General features: G+C 36.5%; 1 protein-coding gene across 3 annotated transcripts in view; it reads left to right on the forward strand.

The window, feature by feature from the left end:
* gulp1a (GULP PTB domain containing engulfment adaptor 1a) overlaps window positions 1-12,560 on the forward strand; it is a 156,147-nt gene that overhangs the window by 115,867 nt on the left and 27,720 nt on the right. For all 3 annotated transcript variants that reach the window (XM_060877144.1, XM_060877145.1, XM_060877143.1), the window contains one exon: window positions 264-333. In XM_060877144.1, the coding sequence (XP_060733127.1) occupies window positions 306-333 (28 nt within the window). In that variant the 5' untranslated portion in view covers window positions 264-305. The remainder of the gene's footprint in view (window positions 1-263; window positions 334-12,560) is intronic.

The raw sequence follows: 12,560 nt of genomic DNA on the forward strand, positions 1-12,560 counted from the left end.
AACCAACAAGTGTAAACGATTAATGGCTCGGTTTGAGACAGAGGTTTAATTATTGCTTATCTCTTCATGCATTATGTAGGTAAAATGGACTTGGCAATAACGCTTAGGAAAAGCTTTACCACCTTTTGTGTGATGCTCAGGTGGTTTTGGAGAGCTAATAAAAAATGCACAGACTTTTGCTACTAGATGAATGTGTCAGGTAAACAGTTCATTTCTGCAAACGTAGTTTTTCTGATTTTAAATGTCTCTTTTTGTTGCTCCAGGTTCGAGTGGCACGTTCATCTTGACATTGCACATTTTCCAGCATGAGTCGTCCGTTTAACAGGAAAAAAGGTGAGCGATTGTGTTGGTTCTCTTCCATGCACTTTCCTGCTCTATCTATCTATCTATCTATCTATCTATCTATCTATCTATCTATCTATCTATCTATCTATCTATCTATCTATCTATCTATCATAAATGTCATAGAGACCCTAACAAGTCACTCTGGAGCTTCTAAAACAACCAAAACCCCACCAAGAAAAATAAGGTGTGATGATGAAGGTATCTGTCATTTTCCTCTCTGTCATCCTCTTTCTCTTCTCTCATTCACCTTTCTGTTCGATGCCATCCGTAATAACCCATCATCTCCACCTGCACTTCCCTGACTGCACTGACGCACGTCCCTCCGCCTGTCATCATCCGTCCCTCCTAAATGAATTAATGACTATTTTATGTGATGAGACCAAAGTGTCACGTGGCTTTGTATAAATTGCGCCAGTTTTCTGTGTGCAGTATCGTTTAGCCTTGTCTGAAGAAATACAGTCTGGAATCAGTCTGGAATCAGAAAGCAAACATATGGGGATCTTTTTCTTCACATCCTTTTTACTATGTTTATATTCTGCATCTGTTTACCATATGATTTCCTTCCATATAACTTCAACACTGCACCGTTTGCCTCAGTACAAACATCTCTGTCATTTCTGACTACGTTTGTGTGCTTTTGTCTTACTAATGCTGGCAGTTAAGACAAAAGTGTCCTATCAGAACGATCCAAATTCCCACTTCTAATGTGGTTATTACAGGTATGTTTTGTTTTCGGATAGAACATGAAACATGGACAACAACAGTCTCATTCAGATGTTTTTCTTCTCTTGTTTTATTCTGACGATCAAAATCAAATCAAAATGATCTCAGAGTTCCTCAGACGTAATTAGGGGTAATTGAGGGGTAATTCATGTGCAACTTTCTAGTGGGAAATTTGTATTTACGATAATTTGATTCTCATAAACTTTCTCATAAGGTGATGAATCAGCATCACTCATTGCTACCAGGTGCTTAGGTCTGAAACCACAACAGTGTGGCTGTAACATAATACCACAATCTTGATCTGGATCTGAATCTGTATTTGTTTAATGCTCCATGAATCTAGATCTTTATTTGAATTATAACCCAAAGTGGGTGTGGCCTAAACCAGGAAGGATTCTGGGATGCACTTATTTCCAGGGATTTCAGAACAGCGTAACAGATATTGTGTCATCGGGTAGGCGTGGCCTATTTGATCATCTAACCCTAACCCTAACTTTGCATTTGTGTTTCTCTTTCTATTTTTCGAAAAATATGTATTTTAGGACTATTTTAATCCGTTTTTTTATTTGATTTGTTGCATTCCTAAAAGGCTCACTGAATGTAGGCAAGTCAAATGTCTACGTCAGTTTCCACGTTGACTCAGTTAATGTAGTTGTTTGTTTAGTTTTATTATGGCTGTCGATCGATTAGAAAAAATGAGTAATTACACAATTTATTTTCTTTTCAAGCATGAAGCTTGTAATAATGGATATTTAAATATAAAATCAAGGAATTTATGTAGATTCTTGAAGAATCTTTTTTTAACACAGATTCTCACCTGTGAACATTAGATGTCCAATAAAAACCATCAAGACCCTTGAAATTAGCTACTGGATTAAAAACGTTTTTAAATAAAAACAAAACCCAGTATTAAAGTTGAATCTGAAAGTGATGAAGGCCACAGCGGTTCTTCTTCAGGGCACAATCTGAGAGGTGTTTCCTGAAGTGATTTCTCTCAGTCCATCGTTTTGTTCCACCAGGTTAATTAGGTGGCAGTTTTTCATTACCCAATTAGCCAAAGCATTAGTTCCCTTTTCACTGATTACCTCTAAAGCCCGGTTCACACTGTGGTCGATTTTTCACAGTCTTTGGTGCTTGTTGCTTGTCAGACTGTACGAACAATATACAAGAGTGCAGGAGTGAAATAATTTGCTTCCTCTCTGTCATTTTTAATGAGCAGGTCATTTACTCACTCACGCACTCACTCACTCATCTTCTACCGCTTATCTGAACTACCTCGGGTCACGGGGAGCCTGTGCCTATCTCAGGTGTCATCGGGCATCAAGGAAGGATACACCCTGGACGGATTGCCAACCCATCGCAGGGCACACACACACACACACACTCACATTCACTCACACAATCACACACTACGGACAATTTTCCAGAGATGCCAATCAACCTACCATGCATGTCTTTGGACCGGGGGAGGAAACCGGAGTACCCGGAGGAAACCCCCGAGGCACGGGGAGAACATGCAAACTCCACACACACAAGGTGGAGGCGGGAATCGAACCCCCAACCCTGGAGGTGTGAGGCGAACGTGCTAACCACTAAGCCACCGTGCCCCCCTGCAGGTCATTTAGAAAAATGTATATTAATAATAAATTTGTAGAGAGAAACATTGATAAAAAATATAGAGCATGTAAAAAGACACATTAGGTAAAACAACTCAATATGTAAATATAGACATATATGTATAGATATATAGATAAAATGATAAAGAATGTACATATAAATAGTAGAGAATCCAGCAGTGGACAGCTCTGTCCTGGTGTATAGAACCGACATCACCGCCGTCTCAGATACCTGCACACAGAGCCGTGTTGTTTCTCAGACACACCATGACACCACTCTGGTCAATATGGCATGAAAATGGCCTTCAGACCCCTTTCACTGAGAGAATAAAGTCCAGCCAGCCATTTCAGAGCCACAACAAGAGTGACATTTACTGAAGAGAAAACTCTAATCGTTTGTGTGACTATGCATTCATTAGCACTCTTCTTGAGGGAGATAATGAGCAGGACTCGTTATGAGGATGACACTGGAAGCGAGTCGATCTTCTGATGTGTCGTCTACGCACCTAAAGTCAGCAGAGTCACCGTGGGCCATTCCATCATTACAGCCAGTCAATATCACATCAGGCTAAATATCGCATTAGATTGGCATAAATCTGATGGGGGCGAGCAGAGGGGTGAACTGAAGAAGATTCGCTTCGTCTTTATGCAGAATTATTAATATAGACTAATGAGCTGGTCGGGAATTTTAAGGTCAGTGGATTTAAAAGCCGTATTTTGAATATGTACTTTTTGTAAGTATTTCATTTAATGGATTTTCCATTAACGAACTAAAGGATTATAAATCTATTGATTATTGCTGCTTATTTATTAAAAAAAGAGCTTTTTATTGTAAGTTACAGGACACAAGCTGCAAATGATCAGGGAGTTACTGTGGATGAAATGTCCCAGTTTCTCTGCTCACAGCTTATACACATGGATCATGAATACAGCACTCATTTCCCAAACGTTACCTAGACTTTGTTTTCAGACATATTTTGGTCTTTACTAACAAGGTTGCAAAGGAAAGGAAACTTAATCTGGGGAATTTTGGGAATATTCAAAATTGGAAACTTTACGGGAATTTATGGAAATTTACAGGAATTTATGGGAATTATTTGGAAAATAGGGAAATGTATATAAAGTATATCATATACAAACATAAATAAACATTTTGTTTGGTCATAAGCAGACGTGCATGTACGGTAATACAAATTTTAATAATGACGTCTTGACTGATTTAATTGTAAGTAGAACTTTAACTGATTCTTTCACTGAGTAACACAAAAGCATAATAAACATTATTATGCTTGTAATAAACATAATAAACTTAATAATTATAATTATTAAGGTGTTTCATAAGTGATATATTGAGGATTTTTTTTTTTTTTCAGGGGGAGTGAGTGTGTATGTGGGGGGGGTCATCAAATGATCTGTGCATGTGGTAACACTCCTAATTTACTGCTTATTAAGAGTTAGGTATTGGGTACCATTAAGAATGTAGAATAAGTTCATGCAGAATAAGGCATTAATATGTGCTTAATAAGTACTAATATTAACTAAAATTAATATTCTATTAATATTCATGCTAATAAGCAACTAGTTAAATGACCCTAAAATAAAGTGTTACTGTACATGTTATGGAATAATGTAAGTACCTGCAGGGGGTTTGGCCTCAATGGCCCTCCAGTAAGCAGTGTGCTGTGTGCAAGTGACCGAGGAACGCAGGGTACAAATTCAACTTAAATTGCATTAAATCTTATTGTTTTAAACACATTTATGCTGCTAAGATTTTTAACTACATTTAAGTTCCTTGTTATAGGAAACTCTGCATTTTTTTTTTTTAAATCCCCAGTTTATTCCCATATATTCCCGTTAATTCCCATGGAAAGTTTCCAGCCTTGAAAATTCCCTGAATTTTGCAACCCTACTTACTAACAAGGTTTTGTTTTATTTTAGGATCTTATAATAATCCTGAGCTTTAGTTTAAAGCTGCAGTCTAAATCCACTAGCAACTAACTTAGATAACTATCCAGGAACCATGAAGTAACTTCTGATGGCAAGTTGCTTTTGATTTCTCTCTGTTTTTAAGTCAGAGTTAAACCTCTTATAACTATTAAAAGCTTTTGTTTTTAAAGCTGTAAATGTATGAGCGTCTTCCTAAAAGAGAATATAAATGACAACAGTGTCCAAGATTATTAAATACAGGTTTACTTTCTGTTCTAACACCAAAACAAAGTAGAAACTGTAAGGTTCCCGACTGCTGAACCTCAAATAAAGGTTTTGACATTAAATACATTTTTTTTTTAAAGACTCTCATTTCTCTGGGTTTGTGTTTATGCTATTAATTAATTTCTCCTTGTGTTGTTAGAGGAACATTTTCCTTGTCATTGTCGCATCTGACTCGCGCGTTGGGGATGAATTGCTCAATTTTTTTATTTTATAATGCCCAGAATTTATATAATTCTAAAAAGCTGCTTTCTAACAGGGTTCATTGCTGAAAGAGCGTTGCTATACACAATTTCTTTCTTTCTTTCTTTCTTTCTTTCTTTCTCTTACTTATAATTTACTTTTCATAGCTAGTTTTAGAATAATGCTGTCTTAAGCACTATTCGGACGGGACTAGTTTTCCAAACGACGTTTGAGTTAGAATTTTTTTCAGCCGACGTCTGTCATTTCATGTATGGATTCGGACGGGACTAACATCTCTGTGTTTATTACGGAGGTAGGAGTGTCTGTGTTTTACATGTGGGCGTTGCACAAGACCACATGTCCAGGATGCGTGGATTGCGTATAGTCATATGACCGATCAATAGTTTATTAACATCATATGGTTTTATATAGACCTTCTTATAAACCCACTGGAATAAACAAAATTTTTATATAATTTTCACGTTATGTAATTGACTAAAGAAATGAAAGTACTCCTGAAACTGATATTACAGTAGCCAGTCTTAACAATTTACGTGATTTGGCTCTTCTTGTTGATTCCATTTTTTTATTTCTTCGCAAGGTAGCAAACACATTTACATCCATTATTCCATTCGTTCACGTTGACCAAAACAGACAAGAAAACGCGTTTTGGAAAAAACATTTTCGGCAATCACAGACATTCGCATTCAGACTGGATTAGATTTCTCAGAGGAGTGCCGATTTAGCTGAAAAACAGTAGGTAACTTGCTCTGGAATTTTTACACAGGTCGTGTGAGAAAAAGACAGACATGGCAGATTCGGACGGGATTAAAATCACAAAGTACGTCTATGAAACTGAAATTTCTCTAACGACCCCCTGTAAAACTAGTCCCGTCCGAATAGGGCTTTAGTAGTAGTATTAGTAGTGATGATGATAAGTAGTCAAGAGCTGACATTTAATTTCCTGTTGAATTGATACTTTAGGAAATTCATTCATCATTCATTCATCTTCTACCTCTTATCCGAACTACCTCGGGTCACGGGGAGCCTGTTCCTATCTCAGGCGTCATCGGGCATCAAGGCAGGATACACCCTGGACGGAGTGCCAACCCATCACAGGGCACACACACTCTCATTCACTCACTAACCACTAAGCCACCGTGCCCCCTACTTTAGGAAATTCAATTTATGTAAATTTAAAGAAAGGAAATTAAATATTACAATAAAAAGGTCTGTATGTCAGTTAAAAAAAAAGCTATATATTGTAGCAGACAAAAAGAAACCTGTTGGGTTTGTATAACAAAATAAAAGTGAGATGTCTGTAGTCGACCTGGGGCAGATTCTCTGATGCTCACTAAAACTTACTAACACATTTCTGTATAAAACTGCACCACTTGTACCTGATCATGTACAAGACTTTTGCACAGTAGTGTTTATATCAGTCGTGTATATAGAGAATATCTAGAAGATTTGAACGATTATAGGGTTAACAGTTAATCCTAGCTGTTTATAACCTGACGTTTCACACTGTACATTGCTAAAGCATGGATCAATCTCCTTCCTATTTGCATATTAGCTGCATCAACCGTAATCGGATAAATCCAGCGTGCGACCGCTTTAAATAATGGCTTGTCTCCCGCTTTCACACCAGAGATAATAAAAGAGCAGATCTAGTATTTTATGCCTGAGCAGTTATTGATATTTCACAGCTTTCTAATCTTTTTTGCTCTTTTGAAGCAGGTTTAATACTGTAGTTGACCAACCATTCATAGATATCCAACTTATAGAAGAAGAAGCCTTTATTTTGTCACATTTACACTACAGCACAGTGAAATTCTTTCTTAGCATATTTCAACCACTGGAGCAGAGAGGGTAAAGGGCCTTGCTCAAGGGCCCAACAGTGGCAGCTTGGCAGTGCTGGATATTTTAGTGTCACGTACAGTATATCCCCGTCGCTATTGCATGCACTTCCATGGTGGTTAGTGTTTTGCCATCTGATTCTGACTATCGAGCCGTTTGTGTTCAGTGTTCCTACATCCAGGATTTCATATTTAAACACCACATCATTTCATATTGTACACATGTGGCACTGCTAAAAATGTGTGCTAACCCTGCTTCTAAATTAAGTATGAAATGTTCCTCTACCCGGGTTAAAGCAGGGTTTAGTGCTTAAGTGTGAAAAGCCCTTATTTATCTATCTTTATCTATCTATCTATCTATCTATCTATCTATCTATCTATCTATCTATCTATCTATCTGTATGTCTATCTATCTATCTATCTATCTATCTATCTATCTATCTATCTATCTATCTGTATATCTATCTATCTATCTATCTATCTATCTATCTATCTATCTATCTATCTGTCTGTCTGTCTGTCTGTCTGTCTGTCTGTCTGTCTGTCTATCTATCTATCTATCTATCTATCTATCTATCTATCTATCTGTATGTCTATCTATCTATCTATCTATCTATCTGTCTATCTGTATGTCTATCTATCTATCTATCTATCTATCTATCTATCTATCTATCTATCTATCTATCTATCTATCTATCTATCTATCTATCTGTCTATCTGTATGTCTATCTATCTATCTATCTATCTATCTATCTATCTATCTGTCTATCTATCTATCTATCTATCTATCTATCTATCTATCTATCTATCTATCTGTATATCTATCTATCTATCTATCTATCTATCTATCTATCTATCTATCTATCTATCTGTCTGTCTGTCTGTCTGTCTGTCTGTCTGTCTATCTATCTATCTATCTATCTATCTATCTATCTATCTGTATGTCTATCTATCTATCTATCTATCTATCTATCTATCTATCTATCTATCTATCTATCTATCTGTCTGTCTATCTATCTATCTATCTATCTATCTATCTGTATGTCTATCTATCTATCTATCTATCTATCTATCTATCTATCTATCTATCTATCTATCTATCTATCTATCTGTATGTCTATCTATCTATCTATCTATCTATCTATCTATCTATCTATCTATCTATCTGTATGTCTGTCTGTCTGTCTGTCTGTCTGTCTGTCTGTCTATCTATCTATCTATCTATCTATCTATCTATCTATCTGTATGTCTATCTATCTATCTATCTATCTATCTATCTATCTATCTATCTATCTATCTGTCTATCTGTATGTCTATCTATCTATCTATCTGTCTGTCTGTCTGTCTGTCTGTCTGTCTGTCTGTCTGTCTATCTATCTATCTATCTATCTATCTATCTGTATGTCTATCTATCTATCTATCTATCTATCTATCTATCTATCTATCTATCTATCTATCTATCTATCTATCTATCTGTATGTCTATCTATCTATCTATCTATCTATCTATCTATCTATCTATCTATCTATCTGTATGTCTATCTATCTATCTATCTATCTATCTATCTATCTATCTATCTATCTATCTATCTATCTATCTATCTATCTGTCTATCTATCTGTCTATCTGTCTGTTTGTCTGTCTGTCTGTCTGTCTGTCTATCATTTCCTAACACCAGTTCTTCTTTCTCCATTTAAGCATCTCACCATCGATCCTAGGAATTTCTATAAAAATACTCTCTGCTCTGAAAATCATGCCTCATTAAGTCAGAGAAACTCCATATCTCTGTACGCATTTTGTTCCATAATTGTGATGGAGTTTAATTGTTGCTAATTTCGATCACTGGTCCTTCATCCTGCTGGGCTCAAGAGAGGAACCAAAAAAAGCTGTTTGTCTGATCACAAAACGGACTAATTGGCCACAGATTCTTTGAAAACCATAGAGCATACAAAAGCTGTGCATCCAATTAGCAGACACAGAATGCTAAACTGCCACAGTGCCCAGGATTTAGAGCATAATGAACTCTAAAGCAAACATAAAAAGCTTGTCCCCAATGTGCTTGGATCCACAGTATAAAGGTATTCAGTTACTGCATGCAGTCACAGTTTTGTCATTTCTGACTACAAAGCAAATTAATGATGGAGAAACGGCGTAATTAGTGACAATCTTGTGTTCCTTTAAAACCATTAGTGTCATTATGGGAGGTCTTTGATTTAATATCAGTGCTTAGTATTGTATCAGATGTTCAGCATTTTTTTTTTTGCCTTAATCATATGTCATGAATTCTCTGTGCTGAAGCGTTAAGCAAAACCTAGTGAAGGAGTCATGGTGAAGTGTAATGAACAACAACAATGATGATCATAACAGTAGGTCAGCAACGTGGAGATAAAAACAGGCCCAAATGCAGGATAGCTAAAACAAACTCAATTTATTAACTAGATTTGTAAAGTTCGTCATGACGAACTTTGATGTCGGCTTTGACAAAGCAAGTATTCGCAAAGGCCGGTGTTTTTTGGAGGCGAGTGGACATAAGGATCAGTGTTGCATTTGGAGGCAAGTGGACAGAAAGCTAGGGTGCCAAAACATTTGAAGGCAACTGGAGACAAGCATGTGAGGTTATCTGAATACTCTTGAGGAAGTTCCCCACATTAGGCTGAGTGTTTTGATATACAGTATGACATGTCAATGTTGTAAAAAGTTTTTTGATTTTGCATATTTTGGGGGCGGGGCTGCAGGACAACCGAAAGGCCAGTCAGTACACCAATTTAAACCTTTGTTCAGAGTATCACCCTAAAGGAGCTGGCCGAGTTTGGTGTAGATAGTTTGAAAGCTTGCTGAGTTATAAACCTCCAAAGTTTATAATGGGAGTCTATGGGAAAAAAGGCCACTTTGAGAACCGGTACCAAAAGTCATAGCAACAAACTTCAGACCAGGATCTACAACATATGCGAATTTGGTGCATGTGGCTCGAAAGCCCTAGGAGGAGTTACTCTTGATAAATTTTTGTCTAAGCTTAAATAGGAAAACAGAATGTTGGCTTCTACAAAGCGACATAACTAAAAAACACGAAACAGGGACAAAGACACGACAACCAACGACAAGGATTCCGCTATGGGGTCAGAATTGTTTCGTTATTCTGAATAAATATATTATGATCCACAAATAAATATAAAGAGTTTCACAAATATTTTTTAAATCAACAAATGCACAATAAACAAACCTTAAATATATGTTACAAATTTCACAAAAAGAAATGAAATTCACAAATAAATAAAATGGGATTTGCAAATAAAAAAAATATTTATAAATATATATTTAATTGTATTTATTTGTGAATGACTTCCTGCTCATTTGTGAATCGTGTTCTGTGCATTTGTGGATTTGAAACATTTCTAACGTCAAGACGTGCACTTAGAATCCACAAATAGGTGGACTCCGCCCACCGTCTACTCCAGCCAATTCGACAACGGTCACGTGGCGCTGATCAATCGTTGCACGGCCTACCTCCAACCGATCACGTTCTGATTTACTCGCAATCGCATGACTCGAAATCTTAATAACAAAACAATTCTGACCCCATATTCCACGCTACAATAGGCAAAATACACAACGCTATTAAACACATGAGGAACAGGTGTGCAGAGGTGGGGACAAAGAGACAAGGGCAGGGCAGACACGTGACACAGAACATAAACAAAAGCACGTGGCCAAAGTCCAGGCTGAGTCCTGACACAGTAACTATCTAATGATATAATATGGTAATAAAAGGGGTGTGGTCTAACAAATTAGCCAAAAAAAGTGTGCAGATGAATTAGCCTTAATGATGTCTGTGGATGAATCTCAGCATTGAGACACACTGTATTTTCTTGTTTTTATATATATATATATATATATATATATATATATATATATATATATATATATATATATATATATATATATGCATGCTTATATATCACCAAGCTCATTTTTTCTAGCCATCAGTGCAAACCATCTTCCAAAACCGAGATTGATGCTCAGGCGTAGATGAGCTGCATTATAATGGCTGTTATAAGAGCTTGTTCAAAATATATTACTAGCCTTGTGACTGTAAATCATTTCGAAGCTTGTCGTAATACTGCAATAACATCACGATTTGTCACTGAGAGATCAACTGATAAACACTCTGAAATGAGAAGTTAAGCGCTGAGGATCATGGTGTTAATTCCAGTGTTCTCTGATGTCCTGTGTCGGCTTAGACTATTGCTCTGGTTTATTAAAGCAAAGGGGTTTAAACTGCTGAATGCACCACATCTACTGGACATATATATACAGTATATGTGCGTGCACGTGTCCGTATATTTCACCACCAATTAAAAATGGCAGACTATCCAATCAGCATTTCGTCGCTGTCAGACGGAATCCTCGTATCTCCAAAACCGTTATTTTTCAGGAAATTAAAAATACGCCGTACCTTATCTGCAGTACACAGGGTTTAGTCCGCGTTGCAGTGGATTGTCTTGCGCTAAATTCCTGTCCTCAGACGAGCACCAGAGCTAGCGGGGGTCAAGATTTTTTTTTCTTTGAGCCCAGTGTTTTGAAGACATTTACCTCAGAAGACGTGTTGATTCGTTGCGACTCTTCTTGAGGAGAAATATGCCGTGAAGCTCTCACACGGAGTGAGGAAGAGGTGGACAGTTGAAGTGTCCAATGGAGTTATGAGATTTGCGCTCAAGCTATTTTCAAGACTTTAGATTTCCAGATTTCCAGGAAGCTCTGCCCTCTTGTTCCCATCTGACATTAGTCATGTTTCGATTGGATCTTTTTTAAGTTGTGTTGTGTCATGGTCAGTGGAGAATGAGTTTATTCATGTGAAATATAATCTATTCTGTAGTAAGTGCATCATAATTGTCAAAATATAACACTTTTTTGTTTATGACTGAAAGATCGAAGAAAAAAAGAGGAGTTTTAGAAAAAGGATTTGTAAAATAATTACTTTTTTAAATGTATTTTATTTTAATTGTGGAACTGGACATCCTTTTTTGTGTTTTTGATATTTTAAAGTCTAATCTGGCAGGTTAACAATCTGTTAACAGACGTCTGCATGTTGAGGTAAAAACTCTTTATTCATTTATTTATTTATTTATTTATTTATTGATTGAAGTTCCAAATTGACTGTAAAACTCAACTCGATTACTGTAATTCTTTGTACTCTGGGTTTCCTCTCTCTTCCATCTCTCTTCCATTCAAATGGTCCAAAATGCCATAATCACCCTCTCTGGTGTTTATAACAGTTTATAATCACACACCCCAGTGTCACCCATATGAGGATGAGGTTCCCCTTTGAGTCTGGTTCCTCTCAAGGTTTCTTCCTTTACCATCTAAGGGAGTTTTTCCTCCCCACAGTCATCTGAGTCACCTCAGACTTGCTCATTGGAGATAAATACAAACACATTTAAATAGAAGTCTGATATTAATCCCGAACTTTTGTATAATATTAATCTTTGTATAATTAAATTTTTGTACTATATTTATTATGGTTTCTAAAGCTGCATTGAGACAACGTCCATTGTTAAAAGTGCTTAACAAATAAAATTTAATTGAATAGATTAAATAAACAAAATCTGTATCACACATATACACACACA

Source organism: Tachysurus vachellii, chromosome 8, assembly GCF_030014155.1.
Source record: "Tachysurus vachellii isolate PV-2020 chromosome 8, HZAU_Pvac_v1, whole genome shotgun sequence".
In the NCBI taxonomy this organism is placed as follows: Eukaryota; Metazoa; Chordata; class Actinopteri; order Siluriformes; family Bagridae; genus Tachysurus; species Tachysurus vachellii.